Source organism: Atractosteus spatula, chromosome 1, assembly GCF_055471065.1.
Source record: "Atractosteus spatula isolate fAtrSpa1 chromosome 1, fAtrSpa1.hap1, whole genome shotgun sequence".
Taxonomy (NCBI): Eukaryota; Metazoa; Chordata; class Actinopteri; order Semionotiformes; family Lepisosteidae; genus Atractosteus; species Atractosteus spatula.
The window spans coordinates 58,822,777-58,844,076 of record NC_142706.1 but is presented as its reverse complement, the minus strand read 5'-3'; the positions used below and the strand labels follow the sequence as shown (position 1 = coordinate 58,844,076).

At 56.1% G+C, this 21,300-nt stretch overlaps 1 protein-coding gene across 4 annotated transcripts in view; it reads right to left on the bottom strand.

The window, feature by feature from the left end:
- Positions 1 to 1,383: 1,383 nt before the first annotated feature.
- Positions 1,384 to 21,300, bottom strand: part of baz2a (bromodomain adjacent to zinc finger domain, 2A) — a 43,798-nt gene continuing 23,881 nt past the window's right edge. For 2 of the 4 annotated variants that reach the window (XM_088912916.1, XM_088912906.1), the window contains exons 15-30: positions 20,350 to 20,564; positions 20,123 to 20,197; positions 19,670 to 19,841; positions 18,630 to 18,692; positions 18,049 to 18,193; positions 16,155 to 16,747; positions 15,712 to 15,958; positions 15,130 to 15,327; positions 14,594 to 14,754; positions 13,780 to 13,845; positions 9,976 to 10,268; positions 9,053 to 9,188; positions 8,364 to 8,510; positions 7,110 to 7,357; positions 6,778 to 6,921; positions 1,384 to 6,270 (exon numbers count right to left, since the gene is read on the bottom strand). In XM_088912916.1, coding sequence (XP_088769042.1) covers positions 6,111 to 6,270; positions 6,778 to 6,921; positions 7,110 to 7,357; positions 8,364 to 8,510; positions 9,053 to 9,188; positions 9,976 to 10,268; positions 13,780 to 13,845; positions 14,594 to 14,754; positions 15,130 to 15,327; positions 15,712 to 15,958; positions 16,155 to 16,747; positions 18,049 to 18,193; positions 18,630 to 18,692; positions 19,670 to 19,841; positions 20,123 to 20,197; positions 20,350 to 20,564 — 3,063 coding nt within the window. In that variant the 3' untranslated portion in view covers positions 1,384 to 6,110. The remainder of the gene's footprint in view (positions 6,271 to 6,777; positions 6,922 to 7,109; positions 7,358 to 8,363; positions 8,511 to 9,052; positions 9,189 to 9,975; positions 10,269 to 13,779; positions 13,846 to 14,593; positions 14,755 to 15,129; positions 15,328 to 15,711; positions 15,959 to 16,154; positions 16,748 to 18,048; positions 18,194 to 18,629; positions 18,693 to 19,669; positions 19,842 to 20,122; positions 20,198 to 20,349; positions 20,565 to 21,300) is intronic. The other 2 variants (XM_088912924.1, XM_088912932.1) reach the window with 2 other exon arrangements.

The following is a 21,300-nucleotide window of genomic DNA, read 5'->3' as shown; positions in this document are numbered from 1 at the left end:
ATAGTGCTGACGTCGCTGCCAGGGCAGGCCCAGTGAACAGTCCCGAGGAGCCCTGCCCTCCTGCTGCTCCCTGGAGGCTGACTGCTCACTCAGACGGCCCTTCTAGCCAGACCGGTCAGCAGGAGGCTCTTGACCTGGGTTTCACCCAGCTGTTTCCTGAGAGACGCCAGGGTATCGGCTTCAACCACCTGGCTGGGAAGCTTGTTCCCCTCTCCCACAGCCCTTAGTGGGCCCTCTTCTCAGTTTTAAAAGTACTTCCACACACTTTTCTGCTTCCGTTCTCTATGACAGGCTACGGTTTCCCAAAGTCCTCATGTTTCTGCCCTCCATCAGCGTCTGTTACTGTTTAGCAATGTACTGTACACCTCTGAAGTTGCTGACATGAGTATTTGGACAGCAGCTCATTCATTCACTTCGTTTCATGTCCTTAAATGCATCACTTGTAACAGTCTAGCAGCTAGTAATTATTCTAGGGTGACACAGTGGTTAGTTAGCATAGCTGGGGCCCTGGGTTCAATTTCTGGGCTGCTGTCTGTGTGGAGTTTTTATGTTCTCCTCTGGTTTGTGTGGGTTTCCTCCAGGTGCTCCAGTTTTCTCCCATAGTTCAAAGACATGCTGGTGGGTTAATTGGTTCATTCTTGGAGAACTGGCCCTTGTGTGAGTGTGTGAGTGTAAGTGTGTCTGTGTACCTGGACTGGTATCCTGTCCACGATGTACCCTGCCTTGCTCCCATTGCTTGCTGGGATAGGCTCTGGCTCTCCCGCAACCCTTTATTAGAATCAGCAGCTAGAAAATTTTTGATGTTTTTTAACGATATTCTTTAACGAGGCCGCAGAACTGCACTTGGCATCAGTTGCTTCACAAAGTTCAGAGGTGCTCTCAGTGTGACGTAAAGATGGCAGTAATGCTAAAATAAGAGAAAACTTTACTCAAGTGGCATTCCAGAGACTAGCTGGGGGGGGTTGAATCAATGGGTGCCATGACGTTGCTCCTGCAGCACGAGTAACTCATACCCTCCTAACCGGGCCAGGAGAGGATTTGGACTGGAAACCCTCTGGCTGTAGTCCCTGCGCCTTAACTACAGGGCACACACACAGGGACCAGTGATGCTCCTCTCCTGCTCTCAGGGAGGCCTCACTGGTGTGTTATACAAACATTCACATCCATGTTCATCCACTTCTTCCAATACAGGTTGCTATCCCAGTGAACAACGGGCACAAGGCAGGGTACACTCTGGATGGGACGCCAGTTCATCACAGGGCTCTCAGAGATCCATAATGCCCTTTTCATCCCACCGCCCACTGGACTTCAATTATCTTACTTGATCTAGATTAACTAAAAGCTCTATGGATGCTACTGTAATAGAAAGGAGATGCACACGGGTTAATTCTCTCTCTACTAATGTGGTTTATTCAACTCACAGTACATTCTACAGATGCAGACGTGTCACATCACATCAGTACAACATGTTTCAGAGATTCCTTTTAATGCCTTCTCTTAAAAATGATATATTGGTCCTAAAAATATAGAAAGGAATAAATTTAAAGTCACAAAAAACTGTACATTATTAAAAATTATTCACTAAACACCACATTTTGGTTATAGAAAAGTATGTCCCTTTTGTGTTTAAAGGAACCTTTTTTTTCATCTTTTCCTATTTTTTTTTAATTTCGTCGCAGACCAGTAGAGACCAGTTTCACGTCAGTGTCAGAAACCGAAAGCTCAAGCACGTTCAAACACATCGGAACTTGGAAATAAAACCATTTCGATTTAGTTTTCTCAGAATTATTACCCCTCCCGAACCAAGCTCTTGCTAATTCAGTGCGAAGTTAATTTGTGGGTTTTGGAGGAACAGAAGATCAAAATGCAAAAAAAGACGAATGAATAAATAAATAAATAGAAGGCTCTTAACACCCGAGAGCAGACTGAACTCAACGTTAAAAGAAACACTATTAAAACAAGAGCAGGCCGCAGTCGTCAGAGAAACGGAGAACATGACGGCGGAGGAGAAGACATTGAAAATTCCTCGGCAGACGGCACGCGGAGCTCCCTCATGGAAGAGCTGGCTCCTCCCCCTCCCGAGAGGAGCCCCTGGATCGGTCGGGATGTGCATGGATGTTCCGGGTTTGGGTACGGTTTCGTTTCGCCCTCCTGCAAGACGCCAAGTGTGTAAAGGACGCGGACGTATCGTCGGCCCTGCTGCCCAGCTTTCTTCCGTTTCAAGAATCCGAGATGCTGCTGGGGGGTGACCACCCTTAAGCAGCGTGCCAGCGGCAGCAGTGTCTGCGCTGTAGCCCCGAGCCCCCCCAACCTTCCAGTCAGCAATCCACGTCCGCTGCTCTACGCTGCCCCCTGCAGGCCTTCCTGAAACGGGCAATATCAAAGCTACGGCTCCAGAGAAAGCAATAACCTGCCCGACCCCATGAGTACTTTGCAGAACAGGGTACCCCCCGCCCCTCCCCAACACCCTCTCACGCCTACACCTGCCCACACCACAGAAGTGACGGAATCAGACACGCTCGCGCTCCGCTTCTCAGCGCCAGGAATTCGAGCGAACCAAGAGAAACCGATGCTTCAACACCATCCGACACAAAAACCAACAACGGAGAAGAAGATGGGTCTCTGGCGCGTGGCGAGGAGGTGCCGGCCGAGCTGGTAAAGCTTTGCTGCCGCGCAGAAGGCGACAGCGCCACCTAGACTCCCCTCCCCCCAGGGCCTTTCATACAAACCCTTGACCCTTTAGCCCGAGGAACAGGGCAGCTTCTTTTAGGAGGGGGGAATGATCAGTAAAGTAAAAACCTAGATGCACAACATCCTGAAACCTCTGCTTGGCCAAGGTTCTGAAGAACCTGGGCTTGGACACCAGAACCTCAACCCCCCCCCCCCGACGTGTCGAGCAGAGCAGACGCCTTCTCCAACCACTAGCGTGATGACCTAGGAGCTCTTCGCCCCTACCGAGAGTCTGGGGTTTTCAGTACTTCAGTACTGCACCCTGATCGTGCTTCCCTGAACGAGGACATCCCAATCCACGTTTCCCACTTCTCTCCTTACTCTCGGGACACACTCAAGGGAGAGTCCAAGGGGGAAAGGTCACTGGAAGAGCTTCACACCACCGGGCGCACCCACGCTTTCAACAGGCAAATGCGCCCTCCAGGAAGACGAGTTAATTCGGGACAGCGCCTAATTTCATCAGTTCCGGTGGCCGGGCAGCGCGTTAGTGTTGCAGTGCCGCGAGAGCGGGTGGTGAGGGTCAGACGGAGGCAGAGTGGGGAGGAGAAGGGGGTATATAAAGGGAAGCGAGGGGGTAGGTGTGTCTACAAGGAGGTCAGATTTTCTGAAAAGCAGCCGCAGCGTCCAAACTGAACCAGCCAAGCTGGTTTCACAGCCACTCAAGGAAGGAGCATCCAGTAGAGTCCCTGACCAGCGATGGTGGCCCTGGGCTGTCCCGCTATCAGCCCGAAGGAAGGGACACCCTCACAGAGACCTCGTGTTCCCCGATCGCTGCCAAGTGGGCGTGGCCGCGGAGGAGAGGACCACGTTCCCGGTGGCGCGCGGTGGGAGGGGACCGTTTGAGCTCGAGATTCCCCTGACGAGATGCACGCCAAGAGGTCACCCTGACTCTGACATCCCCCCTCCTCCCCCCGACACCTTCACACTGATATCCGTCCCTCAAGGCGCGTGGGGGCGGAGCCTGTGCGGCTCCACAGCCCGGAAGCAGAGCAAGATCAGCGCCGCTGCTGTGGCCTGGCCCTTCCACTCCCCCCGCTTTCATAGGGGGCGTGCTCCTCATCAGTAACGTTTACACCTGCCAGGATTTAATCTCTCCGGCTTCGCAAGGAGCTGTTATTTTTAGGCAAGCTCTGGGCCTGTACCACCCACTTAGAACAGGGTCGGCGACGAGGACAACGGCGGCCAGTGCCAGCCCTTTTTATGGGTCTCAGGAAGAACGTGAAACCAGGGAGTTTGTGAATTCCCACACTTGTTTCAGTAAAGACATAGCACACCTGGCTAATTATCTTGGGAGTTCATAAAAGTCCCGGTTGCATGTGCTGCCTTGATTTCACTACACCTTCACTAGGAACTCAACTGAGTTCCTACTGCACAACTCATCTGCTACAACTGATGGATAGTTAATGCCCTGACTGATTACAGTGCAGACCATCAGGAAAACAAGGTTAATGCTATTTAGCCCTCTCCCCACAATCATCAAGACCTGAACGTCTTCTGAAATACGCTATAAAAACACTTAGCTCTCCGATTACAGAGCTAGAGAGGAATTTTATTCTAAAGTCTTCAACAGCCCAACCATGTTGGATAAACCCCCCAGGGTACTGAACAAACCTGAACTGAGAAATCCTAACAACCCTGCCCTCAGACCCAGCTCTGGGCTTTCCTGAACTCTTACCCAGCTGGACCAACACCAAGTTAAAACCGGGGCTCAGTTTCTCACCTTTAGCCAGTCCTGACCCTGGTTAAGATTGGATATTTGTGGTTTTAAGACACCGCAGGCCGGAGCTGCAGAATAACCACACCCCCCCACACCCCCCCCCCCCCCAGAACTGTTAACAGCATGACTGTGGGTTCTCCTGCTGATCGGATCGGATCTGGCAGACGGATCAGGTCTGCAGCGAGCGTTCGCTCCAGTTGCCGTCAACCAAGTTTGAGGGCAAAAGAAAGATTTCAGTCGCAAAATCCCAACTTCCACCAAAAGCACAGGTCTGGATTCCCAAGATGCACAACTCCCTTTCAGCACCTTGTTCAAACACAACGCCAACGACTCCTCTGCGAACCTAAAACGTTAAAGGGGTTCGAAACGATGGGCCCTCCTCGCGCCGTTCCCAAAAAAAAAAAGCAGCAACAAAAAAACAAAGAACCATCCTCCAATACCTAATAACAGTACTGTGTGTCTAGCAGCATGGCATTCTGGGAAGTTTGCTGTCCGACGGGACAGGACAGCCTTTGAAACAACAAGAGCAGAAATTTCATATTTTTTCAGTTTTTTTTTTTTACTGGCCATTTAACGCATTCCCTAGACATCACTAATATGTGCTCTGTACACAGTCACTATTAACCTATTGCTATGAAATAACCCCTGCTAACCTTTGACCTTTTATATATAGGTTTAAAAAAAATAACAGACATCCAGTCATTGGACTGCTACATGACATTCTTCCGACAAAGGGATATTCCACACCCACTCTGGAGAAGGGAAGCGGTGGGCTGCCAGAGTCCCGGCGACGACGGGGGTGTCCCTGCTCAGGCTGGCCCAGCGCCTGCCGTCCGGTCCGTCTGGGAACCACGCCCCCCAAGGGCAGAGGCCACAGAGCCCACTCCTGTGTGGAGCGAGGGCAGGGAGGCCAGGAGGGGGTGATCTGTGGCGCCGATTCCACGGCAACGGGACCTCGGCTCGACGTCTCACCCGAATGCAGCAAGGGAGGCGCGGCTCGGCAAATCCCGGGGGGACCGGGAAGCTCCCCCCGACCCCGCTCTGCGCCCCAAGCCGTCAGCGCCGCTGAGCGCGGGGGGTTCGAACGTGGACTAGAGTTTCTCTGGGCCAGCACCCGGAAGAACAGTGGAGTGCGAGTCTACAATGGGCCCTCGCCCGCCTCCCTCTTCCTCCTCTTCCTCCTCCTCCCCCCCCACCCCACCAGCTCCCTGCGCATGGACCCCCCACCTCGCAGAGGAGCAGGAGGCCAGCCGGGGCACGAGGGGGAGCTAGCGGGGCGGGGGAGCGGGAGGGGGACCCAAGCTTCGACGTAGTCCTGAGAGAAGCTGGAGAGGGGAAGAGGGTGCAGGAGTGCCTTCCCTTCAGGTGGAGAGGTGCGCGTGAACAGGCCAGAACCAGGGGAGGGGTTTATAAAGACTGGAAAAACCACCTTCTATAGAAATATACATATATTCATATCTATATGTATATGCTGCAGGCCCGCGCGGGGCTCCAGTAGCAGTAGTAGTAGTAATAGTAGTAGTAGTAGTGGGGAGAAAACCTCCAGCGTCCACGACAGGGTGGGGCTCCTGAGGGGCCCACCGGAGGGTCAGGCCTCAGGGCCCCCCAGCCCCCAGCGCCCCACCCCGCCTCTCGCCCGGCCTTCCTTCCTCCCTCCCGGGCGTCACTTGTCTTTGCCCTGGTAGAACTCGGCCCAGCGGCTCTCGAAGAACTTCCTCATGGAGTGCCCCGCCATGCCCACCTCCGACGTGTCCTCGTTGAACAGCTGGCAGTTGTCGAAGACCAGCTGCGCGTCGGCGGCGAACTCCTCACAGCTGCAGTACCTGCGGGTACAGGGGGAGGGGGGGGGTCAGATCACGCCAGCCTTTCGGCACACTGGCCAGGCCACTGTCAAAAAGGCACAAAGCCTACCACAGTGTGTCAGACAAGCTCAGTTAAGGCTCGACTGGACCAGCTGCACTCCTGCACTTCTGGACAGCTGCCGCTGGAACTGTCTGGGGGAGCCCAGTCCCATAACCCTACCAAGTGTGAGACTCGACTTATTTACAACAGGGCGTCCAGTCATGTCCCTGGGGGGCAGTGTATCTACAAACTATCATTCTAGCTTAGCTCTCACTGACCTAAACTATCACTGACCCCCCCAGGACCAGGACTGGACACCCTGCAGACACACTGACCCCCCCAGGACCAGGACTGGACACCCTGCAGACACACTGACCCCCCCAGGACCAGGCCTGGACACCCTGCAGACACACTGACCCCCCCCCAGGACCAGGACTGGACACCCCCATGTAAAGCCTGTGTCATGTGATATCCACGGCAGCTCTCACCCCCCTTGCAGCAGCCTCTCCCGCATGGTGAGGAAGTCCATGGGATTCTTGATGATGCGGCGGTACCCTGGGACGAGCCGGGGGTTCACGGGCTCTAGGAAGGGCCAGGCATCACTGTGAGACTCCATCTCCATCAGGATGATCCTGCAGCACAGAACCCAGAGCCGATCATGTCACGCCCAGCCCAACGGCACCGGCGTTCTCGTACAACAGAGCACAAACCAGGAGACACAGGGGCCCCCCAGGGCCAGGGATGGGAACGCCTGCTCTGTACCAGGGCTCTGTGGGCACCTGGCGATGGCCAACTGGACAACAGACGAGCGGACACTCACTCGCAGTAGGTGAGGTCGGGCTGGTTGCGCGTGGCCATGCGCCTGCGTTTTGAGGGCGAGTGGCCGCTGTCCCCTGAGTAGCGGGAGTGTGCGTAGGAGGGCCCCTCCCTCCGCCGCGTCTGCATGCTCCCCCCGCCCCGCCTGGGGCTCTCGTCCTCCTCCGAGCTGCCGGAGCTGAACCAGCCGCCAGCGCGGCGCTTCTGCCCCCGCGAGGGCTGCTTCCGTCGCCGCGGAGACTCGCCGTTCGCCTGGTGTGGAAGAGAGGATGCGGGATCGTTGGGGTGAAATCGGATGAGGTACAGAGTCACAGAAGAGCCGAGGTGGCAGTCGGGACACAAGCCAGCTCTCAGGTAACTCCTGGCCCTTTCAGACCACAGGGATCTCTAGTTTTATGACCCCTCCCCAAGGACTTAATTGAGCGAGTTAACGACTCCAGGGGTTTTACAGGCACCTTTCCAATTAGTGCCTCAGGAAGGCCCAAGCGGGTGTGGAGATCAGAGGCCAGGTGTGCTGACCCGTCTGTGAGGGGCCACGGGGATCCCCATTTTGACTTGGCTCAGGAGATTCAGATCTCCACGACCCAGGAGTCTCAGTCTCAGCTCCAGGAGGACCCAAGCTCTCTGGGTTTCTTCTCCACCTAAGCTCTCGGTTACAGAGCGGGTCTCATTGAGTACACGGCGGCAACACTCCTCTAACCAGCCTCTGAGGGGTTCCGACTGTACCTCTAATGAAGTGAGTGTTTTTGGTCTCTACAGTGAAAGTGTCATACTCCATCCTGCGCTGGAGAAAGCAGAACAATCACCGCGAGCCAAATGGCAGAGCCTCGGCTAAACCCTTCAATCAGCCGGTTGCCGTGACTACACGCGCTGGAAGCAGATCTGTTCCACCTGTGTGTGCCTGCCTGTGTTCCACACCTGCCTCAGCGGGAGCGGGCTATGTAAGATCAGTCTTTATGTCAACTTAGTCCTTTCCACCAACCTCCCTTTGAGGATACCCTTGCCTGCACGCCTGGCTTGTCTGCCTCCCCTGCATGTGTCTTCTTCTTACTGATCTGGACGCCACTCTCACTCAGGTACAAATAGCAACTCTTACAGAAAGACCTCAACTATCATCCTGTCTACATCTACTTTACCTAAAGGCTCCGGTTGGGACGCAACCCATAAGCAACTGAGTGCTCCAGGAAGTGAGCCTGGGAGCCCAGCAACTCTTTTGCCTTGTGGAAGTGGGTCCTCTCTCTCCCCACTGCTGTCTCACCTTGGAGATGCAGACGGGGCAGAACCAGTCCCCCTCAGGGATGGCAGTCATTTTGGGGCGCAGGCAGTACATGTGGCAGCCCCGGTCGCAGCCATCGCACAGCAGGAGGGACTCGTCGTTGTCGCCCTTGCGGCACACCAGACACGTCTGTGGGAGAGGCGGAGAGAGAGAAGTGTTAGGGTCTGCGGTTCCATGTGCCCATGAAAACAGGAACCGCACAGGGAGCTGAGACGATGTCATATGCAGCGATCACCATGATGACGATGTTTATCTCAACGGGGTCAAGAAGGATATTCTGATTGGGTCAGTTTAGTTTTTAAACAAATTTTTACTGCCCCCCCAAACACAAAAGCAGCACAAAAATAACATTTCTGCTTTCTACTGAAGGAACCCCCTGTGTGGGGGCTCTTTTGTAGCTGCAGGACAACAAAGCTTTGACCATGACAGCAGCACCCCAAAACTCCACTGTCCCCCCCCCACCACCCCGGCAGCTGGATCCTGGGAGGCCGAGACCTGTGTCAATCAGTGACGTCAGGGGAGGGAAGGAAGAAGCGTGGTGTGCTTACACCGGCGGCACAGCGTGGGAGGAAGGACTGATGTGTGGGGGGCAGACAGGGACCAGAGAACCACGGAAGAGGAGAAAAGGAATGCAAGAGAAAGGGAGTGGCGGGACGGAGAGAGCGGCTCACCACTTTGACGACGGAGCGCTCCCAGGCGATGGCCCTCTCCAGCTGCAGCAGGCACAGCGCCAGCTGGGCGGCGCTGCGGCACCGGTCCAGCGACTGCCTCCACAGCCGCAGCCTGGGCGTGATCTCGCTCTCCACGCTGCCAACGACAACACAGAGGGCACCGCGGCGTCAGGAACACGCGCAGGCTCCTGCGCGCCCGTCCGCGTGACTGACCCAACCCAGGTGGGAGCTGCTTACTGGGTTCAGACGCGGACCGCAGGCAGCAGCTCCCACGCCCACTCAGGACACCGTGGATAGGGTGGGGGGATAGGTTTAGAGCTGACCAGAGGAGCAGCGGCACACTGAGAGAGCCCTGGCCAGCCAATCGCCCTCAGTGGCTCCCAGCCAATCCCACTTGGGGAGTAGCAGTCACAGTTGGCTAAGTCATGTGTAACTTAGGCTCATGAGCCCCACCCTGCAGCCAGATTGGCCCACTACCCCCCCTCGAGAAGACCCCGCTGATGGGATATAATAATTCCTTACACCTGTATAGCAGCGCTTTTCTGGACACCACTCAAAGAGAGAACAGAGTGATGAAGCCAGCTCATAGATGGGGATTATTAGGAGGCCATGATTGGTAAAGACCTGGGGGAAATCTGGTCAGGACACCGGGGAAAGATCCCTACTCTTTTCGAGAAAAGCCCTGGGATTTTTAATGACCACAGAGTCAGGATCTCGGTTTTACAGCTCATCTGATGATAAAGGGCCTTTTTTACAATATAGTGTCCCTGTCACTATACTGGGGCATTAGGACCCACACAGACTGCAGGGTGAGCGCCCCCTGCTGGCCCCACTAACACCTCTTCCAGAAGGTCTCCCATCCAGGTACTGACCAGGCTCACACCTGCTGAGCTGACTCCGCTGTGAGTTGGGGGTACCCTTACCTCTCGACGTCCACCCTGGGCTCCTCCCCGGGCACGGGGACGGGGGGCGTCAGGGGCGCCAGCTTCTGCACCTCGCTGAGGTTCCAGAGCGGCTCCTTCAGGTACCGCCGCTCGATGTTGCGCTCCAGCGCCGCCAGCCGCAGGACCGCCACGTCCAGGGGGTTGGTGCCGAGCCGCAGGAAGTCCGACCACTCCTTCTTGGTCTTGATGATCCAGTCGTCCGCTGGGTCCACCTTGTGCTCGTGGTACCGCAGGTCCTCCCGGGTCGAGTCCAGTTCTGGTAAGGTCCAACCCTGAGCGCAGAGACAGGAAAGGGGAATGGCGTGAGCATCAGCTGGAAAACAGCGTCTTAACGGAGTGAAGCAGAGTGGTTTGTTAATCAATTAAATCAGGAGGCCACTCAGCCCATCTTTACAAGCGAGCAGATGATTAATCCAAGGATCTCATCCAGATGTTTCTTGAATGAAGCCAATGCATTAGTTCTGAAGGGGCAGTGCGGTGGCTCTGTGGCTACGGATCTGCGCCTGTGGCTGGAAGGTTGCCGGTTCGTATCCCACGGCCGGCAGAGGAATCCTACTCTGTTGGGCCCCTAAACAAAGCCCTTAACCCCAACTGCTCCAGGGGCACCATATAAATGGCTGGCCCTGCACTCTGACCCCAAGCTTCTCTCCCTGTCTGTGTGTGTCTCATGGAGAGCAAGCTGGGGTATGTGAAAAGACAAATTCCTAATACAAGAAACTGCATATGGCCAATAAAGTGATCTCATCTCTTATCTTAACCACAAAGCTGGGTAGCTTGTTCCACACTCCCACAACCCCTTGCATAAAAAAAGAGATTCATGTCCTTGCTCTTGAAAGCTCTGCCATGCTGCTGCCACTTGTGTCCTCTGCTTTGTTTCACCATAAACGTTAAAGAGCACTCTTCAGAAGGACAATGTCAGCTCCCTACAGCTTCCCTCTCCTTCTCACAGACCAAAGCAATCGTTTCCATGCACTCTAGTCATCACCACGGAGGGGGAGGTTCTGACTTCTGCATCTGAGGGCACCAAAACTCAAGCCTGGGGCTTTTTGAGATGAACATCCTAATTTCAGACATTCGACTTACAGATTGGGTGGTTTGTGTAAATTTGTGGTTCAACATCAGCTAAAAGCCCCCCCTAGCAGTGAGAAGGAGAACTACAAGGAACAGCACTACCAGGAGTTTTGGAAGCAGGGCAGGATTAACAGCTCATGCATGATCCAGGTCTCCACACATTGACACTATTTCAAGGGTTATTGGGAACTAGGTTTTTAGTCACTAGAGAGCAACAACAGAGCCTGATGTAAAGGGTAGCAAACAAGGAAAAGTTCATCCGCTGGGCAGGTGTACTGAGCACAGGGACTCCGGGGGATCCTGTGTCCAATGGTTTTCATTCCAAATCGGCTCAAATCCCGTGGTCTAATTGATGCCTTTAAACCAAGGGCCTCCAACCCTGGTCCTGGAGGACCCCTCAGTCAAGTCCAAACATTCACTCTTTTTTGTGATCAAATGCCCGACTTGAAGACTCTTGCTGTGAAAAACTTCAGCACCTTGTTCCTGTCTGACCAGATCCCCCCCAGGTGAGCAGTCAGTTGAGCAGATGGGGGCGTGGCCCCGCAGCTCACAGGCAGGGTGTGTGGCCCTACGGAACACAGCAGGGGGAGTGGCCCCGCGAATAACAGGCCCCCAGCAAGCTGAGCAAAACCAGAAGTCACAGCTGTCCCCTCTCACGACCCCTTGAGCAGGACTGGTCTCAAATATCGGGGGGGTGAAATTTAACAGACTGCTGCAGGCAGGATCCATCAGCCCCTGACCTCACCTGCCTGCAGATGTAGTATCCGTTCACACTACCTCTCCAGTGACCCCAGGGAGAGGGGAGGGCGTAGGAGTGAGAGCTGGGGACGGTTAGTTGAACCCTGGGCCAGGGCTGGTGTTACACACACTAGGACCCTCCAGCCTGGGCTGGGACAGAGGCGCCCCGCTGCATGGCACCCCCACTGCTTCTTGCAGTATTACAGACGGGGTGCAACTGCCAAATGAAAATAATTACACACGTTTATTCCTGTAAGAATACAGTCATACAAACTGTCATTTTGAAACAATGTTTGCTGATGTAGCAATGCTGCCTGACAGCGCTCGGGCCCCGAGTTCAATTCCAGACCTGGGGTACAGTCTGTGTGGAGTCTGCATGTTCTCTGTGCTCGTGTGGGTTTCCTCCAGGTGCTCTGGTTTCCTCCCACAGTCCAGAGACATGCTGGCGGTTTAACAGGCTTCTGGGAAAACTGGTCCTGGTGTGAGTCTGTGTGTCTGTGATAGATCGGCATCCTGTCCAGGGTGTACCTAGCTTTGCATTTTAGCTGTTTTAATTATAGAATGTTAAAGTCGACAATGTTTTTTTGTTGTTCTATAAAATGACTTTAAATATAGAGTTTTCTCAAGCTTTGATTTTGTTTTTCCCCACACAGCAGCATGCCTGGATTTTTAGACTTCATACAATTTAAATGGGCTGATGTACTTAGCAAGCAGGAGCTGGAGAGGCTGGGAGAGGGTCAGTGGCTGGGAGAGCTGCCTGACTGTCACCCAAGTGATTCTGCTCACCCTGGGTGCAGGGTGAACACCATCTCTACCACTCCACCAAGTTACCTTGTGGTCAAGTGTGTTAAAGCGAGAACTAATTCATCCTTAATTCAGAAATAGGATTTATTTCTGAGGCACTTTAATCCAAAAATGCACAAATAAAGGGCTTGGAAACTGAAAACTACTTATACATCTACATGGACGACAGTAGTAGACACTAGGGACATTAACTGCAATGCTTAGGAACAGAATCCATTGAACAAGTGTAATTCTGTTGTTTAATTCTGTTCCGTTCCTGTGTGAAATGCCTATGTATGTGACCAGTCTAGTCCTGGAGGCCAAGTATGTCTGCAGGTTTTTATTTTAACTCGGCTCCTATTCAACTCATTCAGGTGATTACTGACTCAGCTGAACCAGCCAAACAGCTTCTCCCAGTTCTTCAAGTGCTGCTGCTGTAACGAGACTTGGACACCCTGCAGACACCCTGAACCCCCAGGACCAGGACTGGACACCCTGCAGACACACTGACCCCCCCAGGACCAGGACTGGACACCCAGCAGACACACTGACCCCCCCAGGACCAGGACTGGACACCCCGCAGACACACTGACCCCCCAGGACCAGGACCACACCCCGCAGACACACTGGCTAGTCACTCCAGAATGAGATGCCCTGGTCTATGGGAAGCCTGTGAGCACGAGAGAGGGGACAGTCTGTCTCTCGTTCCCCCAGCACTGCGCCGACAGGGCCCTGGGAAGATCATGTCTGTCCCGATGGCAGAGCTGAGTATCAGCAGGCACCTCAAAGGCTCAGCCTGAAGCCAGGACCCTCTGCGCACAAACAGAGCGCTTCCCAACTTCAGCTGCAAGCATTGGCTGAAGGATCCAGCTGCTTCAAACCAAATCAAAACTTCAAACTTCAAAAATCAGAGCAATTCTGCAGGTTCGGCCCGGAAACACCAGCCCTGTCCGGGGATCTGATGGGAGAGGTGGGGGCTAGGAAAGAAACTGAAGGAGGACAACACTCCCCAACTCCAAACAAGTCTTCGTTAGTAACTGCACCATCAGTCTCACCGAAGATCGTTCGGCTTATGGAGGAAAAAACGCCTTAGGAAAAAAAGGGAGAGTGAGGAGGAGGAGAGGAGGAGGAGGAAATTGCCTGCGCCCCCGAGTTCCCACCCCCCTCCACTGTCCACCCAGACAAATGTACCTGATGTCCCGGGGAGGCGGAATCCGCGATACTGTCAGTGTCGCTCCTTCCGCAGGGGGGAACCATCTTAAAACATAAATTGGGAAGAAGTGATGACAGCTCTGCGCCCGGCCAGGAGCCGCAGCGGGCAGGGAGACCGGACACGGCTGGGGTCACCAGTAACCCGGCTCTGCCCGATCCAAACCGGCCGCGCGCCCGTGTCCCGCATGGCGCCCGACAACTGCAGCCAGAGCCGAGGGGGCCGTTTCGGACAATCCGGCTGGGCAATTTTAACACCTTCACGTACCTGAGGAATATCTGCCGCTTGCGTTTGGGCATATGCAGTGCCAAATAAACACCAAAATATTACAGAATGGCACGCTTGAATACAAAGGACGCACTCCCTTTAATCCTGACTGACAATTCTCAGACGGAGCTGAGCCAGGGGGAGCTGGTAGCATGACAGGCTCTGGCTGTACGTGCCGCTGGTGGTGTACACCCTAATATTTTAGTAGGGCCCCATATACACTGGTGTGCTGCCTCATTAGGAATTAAGAGCATTAGTCTCTTGCTGGTAGAACAATTGAAAGATAAAATTGAAAAAAGCACAGGAGTAAAAATGTCTCCTCCCATAATGTCAAATTGATGCCACACTTCCAAAATGAGCCGACGGCGACTCACACGGACCGTCACTAGAATAGGACCAGTCCATTTTCCAGTGCTCCTCAGCTAATCTACAGAGCTCTCAAACCTGAACACCACCTCTACCTGCTCTAATGGAACAGGAACACGGGCCCAGAACTACAATTCCCAGAAGCCCATTGCTGCTCCTGACCTTGAGCTGGAGGTCGGCGGCGAGGACGCGCTGCTCCACGTCCTCCACCCACTGCAGCACATGGAGGTCCATCTCCATGGTGCGCGCGCACAAGTCCCACTGCTCTCGCATCGCCTGGCACACAGGGCTGGACTCGTCCAGGGTCAGCTGGAATATGGGGTCTGGGCAGAGGAGAAAGACCGCAGATGTGAGCTTTGCCTGACAGTGAGAAGCACAGCCAGAGCAGATCCTGACCCCCACCGGCCCTCCTGCTCCTACCGGAGCAGATCCTGACCCCCACCGGCCCTCCTCCTCCCAGAGCAGATCCTGACCCCCCCCCCCCATCGGCCCTCCTGCTCCTGCCAGAGCAGATCCTGACCCCCACCGGCCCTCCTGCTCCTACCGGAGCAGATCCTGACCCCCACCGGCCCTCCTCCTCCCAGAGCAGATCCTGACCCCCCCCCCCCCATCAGCCCTCCTGCTCCTGCCAGAGCAGATCCTGACCCCCCCACTGGCCCTCCTGCTCCTGCCAGAGCAGATCCTGACCCCGCACTGACCCTTCTCCTCCCAGAGCGGATCCTGACCCTGCATGTGCGCACCGTTCTTGGGCCGCGTGCAGACCTCGGACAGGAACTCCATGTGCTTGGACAGGTGCTTGTGCAGCGCTTTCTCCCTGATGCCGCGGGGGTGCAGTGCTCGCAGGAGAGCCGCCAGCTCCTCGGGGTCCCGGATCCACCACCAGCCCCTCCTCATCTCTAAGGGGAACAAGAATGGGGTGGGGTTAACAGAGCAGGGGAGAATTTGGGCGAGCCACGCCACGGGTTTCGTGCAGAAGAACAAGGGGGGCCAACCCTCCCCCACCCCCCCACTGACATGCTGCAAAAATGACCAGTGGCAGAACTTCTGTGGGAGGGGACGGTTAACCTGCAGGGCAAAACCGTCGCGCGCGAAAACCCCGTCCGCATCCCTCACGCTCACAGAAACCCGGGAAAACAGGACAGGGCCACTCTGTCCACAGAAGGGAAACGAGCGTCTGTCTCCACGGGTCGAAGGGCGGAGGACGAGCTCTGCTATCGCGGGTCCAAGCCCGGGTGACGGCGGTGCGGTGGTCTGATCCCGGGCGGGGGTGGGGGACTTGCCTGCAGGGATGGGCTGTGCGACGAGCTGGGTGAAGTACTTCTGCTCGATCTGGCGTAGCAGCTTGCTGGGGGGGCGGCCCCGCCGCTTGGTGCCCCCCGGCAGGGAGAACCCCAGAGCGGAGGGGTCCCCGGGATTCTGGGCGGGGCTGCTGCCCCTCCTCCTCCTCCGGCGGTCCGGCTTGAGCAGCGGAGTGGAGCAGACCAGCGGGGCACTCAGGTCCAAACTGGGAGCCAGGGACACGGGACACTGTACGGGGAGAGCGAGCGGACGAGGAGTTTCATCACAAGCGCAGGGCGCGGAGCAGAGACGAGCGGTTTTAAACTGGAGGCGTAACTGGCCTCCTAACTTTTACACTAGAGCGTCGGGCTGCAGAAAGCGAAAGGGAGACCAACACACTTCAAGGACAACGCGACGGCCCGGACGGCACACGAGCGCCCCCTACCTGCAGGAGCGAGGCAGTGTGGGCCGGCAGGCTGGCCGGGGTCGCGCTGGGAGGAGCGTCTCCGGACGAAGGGGCTTGGGAAAGGGACGAGGGGTCGCAGGGCGTTTTGGGGAGCAGGTTGAACCACTGGCCGCGTTTCTCCGCCATCTCCTTGACGCTGTCCTCGGCCGCGGCCTGCGCCTCCTCGCCGTTGGCCGGGGAGCCCTGCGACTGGCTCAGCCAGGAGAGGAAGGCGGACTGGCTGAGGTCCTGCTGGGCCGGGCCGGCGCCGCCGGGGGGCTCCGGCGTGTCCTCGGCCGCCGCGGCCTTGCTGCTGCGGCGCCGGCGGCGGTTCTTGGCGGCGCGCAGGTGCAGCTCCACCTCCGGCTTGATCTTGCGCGGGCGGCCCCGGCTCCGGGGGCTGCTCATCAGGGAGGCCTCGCCGGGGAGGGGGTCCTCCGGGAGCGGCTGGGCGGCCGCTGCCACAGGGGGAGGGGGAGGGGGAGGGGAGAGGAAGGACACGGGCACCTCCATTTTGGGCTCTTTCTTCACGGGGGAGATAACGGGGACCGTGAAGCGCAGGGATTCCTCCTTGACGAACGGATCCTCGGGGGCTGCCGGCACACAGATCACAACTCCAGAGATCAGCCTCAATCCCACAGGCGGCAGCTCCACACCACTGTCTCCACCAGTGTCCCAGTCCCCTCTCCCAACCTCTCCAGTCCCCTCTCCCACCCCTCTCCAGTCAAAGCCCCCTCTCCCACCCCTCTCCAGTCCCAGCCCAGTCCCCTCTCCCGTCCCTCTCCAGTCCCAGTCCCCTCTCCCAACCTCTCCAGTCCCAGCCCAGTCCCCTCTCCCATCCCTCTCCAGTCCCAGCCCAGTCCCCTCTCCCGTCCCTCTCCAGTCCCAGTCCCCTCTCCCATCCCTCTCCAGTCCCAGCCCAGTCCCCTCTCCAGTCCCTCTCCAGTCCCCTCTCCCAACCTCTCCAGTCCCAGCCCAGTCCCCTCTCCAGTCCCAGCCCAGTCCCCTCTCCAGTCCCTCTCCAGTCCCAGCCCAGTCCCAGCCCAGTCCCCTCTCCAGTCCCCTCTCCAGTCCCCTCTCCAGTCCCCTCTCCAGTCCCAGCCCAGGCCCCTCTCCAGTCCCTCTCCAGTCCCAGTCCCCCTCTCCCATCCCTCTCCAGCAGCTCGCTTTTATTTTTTCCACAGGAGTAACACAACTACCTCCTACAGACTCCAGGGGCACGGCTGGATTCCCCCGATTCCACATCTCTGGCTGCCGTAATCAAACCAGTAAAACCTCCCAGTAGGTAGCTTGCGGTCAGGAAACAGTGATGTAAGAGCAAGCCGGGACACCTGCTGGAAGAGTGGTGTGGCACTGGGGCTGCTCTGCTGCTCCGCATCACCCATACTCCACTACCTGGACAACACCTTCACCCTGCACTGAGCACTCCTTTAACGCACAAACCAGTCCGAGCACGTCAGCGACTCACGACAACCTTCCTTACACAGCCAGATGGGAGACAAACTCCCTGGCCAAAATATTCCACCCCCACAATGACAATTTCTATCAGCTTCCCTGGCCTGAACAATCCCCAGACCTCACTCCTGCTGGAACCCAGTGGAACCAGTGGACCTTTCCAGTTCAGTCCCCACATACCACCACCCGCCTCACAACCCCGGCTGAAGGTTGTCCTGCTGCAGGAATGGGATGGGATTGGGCTGCAGATAATTCACATCCCTGAGGGATCCTTCAGGCCACAGCCTGAGTATATGGGTGTAGAAAGCTAATATACTGTTTGCTGTTGGCCGTGTTGGGAGGGGTTTCTAATACTTTGGGTACAGTGGGTACAATCAGAGGAGTAATGATGACAGCCAGAACCACAGACCCAGGCTGTCCTGCCGGAGAACCACCTCACCTTGGATCTCCTCCGGACCCTCGACCAGCACCCCACCCACATGGGGGAGGACCCAGTACCGGCGCCGGTACCGGTCCTGACCCAGAGACACCGCCCGCAGGGAATGGGAGCACTGCAGCAGCTTCTTCCGGAAGAACACCTGCCGCTGAGGAGGGACAGGGGAAGAGCAGGGGGGGAGAGAGAGAAAGGTTAGGAACTTGTGCCCATCTTTCCCCACAACCTCCTTGGGAGAAAAGGGAGTCACTATGCAAGAGCATGATCTGGACAATCGCGGCTTCCATTCCCACACGATGACAACAGATCACACGTCTGCAGTCGTACACCAACAGATCACACGTCTGCAGTCGTACACCAACAGATCACACGTCTGCAGTTCTCCTTTTGGGAGTCAGCGATGACACCTGGAAGAAGGAAACTCCACACCTCCGGTTCCCCAACTCAGACTGGGCTACGCGGCCCAGACTTCGCCAGCTCGACCCCGGATCACGCCGCCGGCCGTGTCAGGCAGCGAGCCTCTCCACCGCACCACGCCGGTAATGGCTCATATTTCCAGCCGAGAGGGGGGCTGCGCGCAGCCTTACCTTGGTTAGCTTATCGATCTGTCGCTCCAGCTCGGGGACGCTGGCGGTGGAGGGGCTCTCCCCCTGCAGAAACAAGAAGAGGGTTACCCCGAAGGGCCGGCGTGCACGTGTAACCCCCCACCCCCACCCCCTAGCCACCTCGAACAGGAAAAAGGAAGCATGCAATGCAAGAAACTCCCTGACGAAAGAGCACCATCGCAGCTCACCCACAGCGGGCTACGGCGCGGAGCAGAGAAACCCGAGCCCTGGAGCACTCGCGTGACTGAACACAATGACCTCCATCCGCACAGCCCAGCGCTGAAGCCCAGCCTCCTGATTTTCCACCTGGACTGGTGCCTGGCAGGGGTGGGCCCTGAATTCTCACTGGTCTTTGAGTTCTAGACTTGCTGACAGCCCAGCAAAGCCACAGCCCAGCGACTTGTTAGCAAGAGCTGAAAACCGCGTACAGCGTTGGTCACCTCGTTCCGCAGCACTGCTCTGCTGTGCTGGAATCAGCTTGACAAGCCAGCTGCCAGACTAATTCCTGGTTTCATCAGAATGGCTTAAAGAAACTGAATCTCTTCAGCCTGGAGGAGTGGAGATTACACAGGAACCCGACCGCTGCACCTTTCCGGTGGACGTCTGTAACACAAGCTGCAACGCAAGGCTTGTACAAGACAGACGGACAGATTCTTGATCAGCTCTTAACCATTACATTTTCTAACCACTTCATCCAATACAGGGTCATGGGGGAGCTGGAGCCTATCCCAGTAAGCAAAGGGCACAAGACAGATTGCACCCTGGAGAAGACACCAGTCCATCAAAGGGCACACAGACACACACAGATGCACGCAAACCAGGGCCAGTTTTCCCAGAAGCCAATTAACCCACCAGCATGTGAACACAAGTAGAACATACAAACTCCACACAGACAGCACCCACCCCAGGAACTGCAGCCATGCCAACCACTGTGCCCCTATACTGCCCCTGATCACAAATCAGGAACGTATAGCAACATCAGTCCCAATCCTCCCCAGTACACACGGCCCCCAGGGACGGACCTCGCTGAGCTTGGCGTCCTCCTTGCGCGCGCGGCGCCCGCTCCTCTCCATCGACCCACTCTCCTCCAGCGTCAGGCTCTCCTCCTCGGCCACGCGGGCGCTGCGCCGCCGGTCCTCCAGACACAGCTCCACCTCCGAGCGCCCCGTCTTCCTGGCCAGGGCCACCTTCAGCCTGCAGAAAGGAGGGAGGGAGAGACTCATCCAGGGCAACTGGATTTTTGAACCTGCACCCCATCTCCAGCCAGATAATGCAGCGCCCTGGGCCTACTGCAAGCCTACATAGCGGCAATCAATCATCACAAGAAACACCGAGGTCCTTCCTTAACATTGCCAGGGACCGGGGTCCCAGAGAGCGTCATCTTCGTCTCTGATGGCCTTTTGCTAAAGCTCACTGATCTGGAATCTCGTACCGTCATCATCAGAGTCGGTCACAAGCGAACGCGAGTCTCTCACCTGCGCAGCTTCCCCTCAATGATCCACTTGTTCTTCCTGTAGGTGGCCATGTTCTCCAGCGTGCTGTCGATCTCGCTGCAAAGACAGAACGAGCCGAGCGTCAGAAACAGATCCACCTGCTCGTTGGTTACGCCCAACAGAGGTCAATCCGACAGGGAGCTCGCCCAGGCGGGCCGGCCTTGATAGGCACACAAGCCTGCGCGACCTCCGACGTCCCCCCCCCTCACCTGATGACGATGTTGCTACCGTTGAGCTCGTCCACCAGGAAGGCCAGTACCGCAGCCTTGACGTCGGGGGGGTGGGCCTGGAAGGGCTTGGTCCGCAGGCTGTCGCAGACTTCTGCCTCGAACCCGTACGCCTCCAGAAAGATCCGCAGCCCCTCCGACACGCTGCTGCGGTTCAGATCCAGGTCGGCCACTTTGTCCCCCAGGATCTTCACCGACTGCCGGGGGGAGAGAGAAAAAACTGTGGTGTGGTGCAGTTTCAGATCTTTTCCCCTAGGAAAACGATGATAATCGAATTTGAAGGGTGGCAAGAGATTGGATTCCCTGCTGTGTTGGATCCTTCAGCAAACTAACAGCCACAAAAAAAACAAGTTGGGCCACTCATCCGAAACCCTTCTTGGGTTGGAAAGCAGAGGAAAGAACAGTAGAGTCACAAACAGCCAAATTTGCATATAACCAAGTCCACCCCTATACTGTCACATTCTACAGCAAACTATCTGTATGGTCAAAACACAAATAAACCTCCTTTACATAGTGAAGTACTTACGTACTGGCTTTAGGTTAATGAAAATATCTGATCAACAAAAACAAAGTTGATCACAAACCTATAGCAATCAGCTAAAATAAACAACATGAATCCCTCCTCTGCATGTAGTGGATGCCTGCACTTTCTCTTGCAGCCTCTGTGATCAACACGCCCTACATTACTTTAACTGGCAATAAAACTGTGAGAGAGCCTGTTCGGTCATCTCCAGCCTGTCACACTGCCGACACAGAATCTGGAGCGTCTGTTAGAACAGAAAAACAAGATCACGCCGAGATGTGGATGCAGGGGGCAGGGAGAGGCTCACTCACTGGCTAGATTCGCCTCACAACCCCAGTCTCCCTATCCGCTCGTTTGAAAGTCGCGCTTAACAACCTCTGGCTCAGTTTCAGACCGCCCTGCTCTTCTTC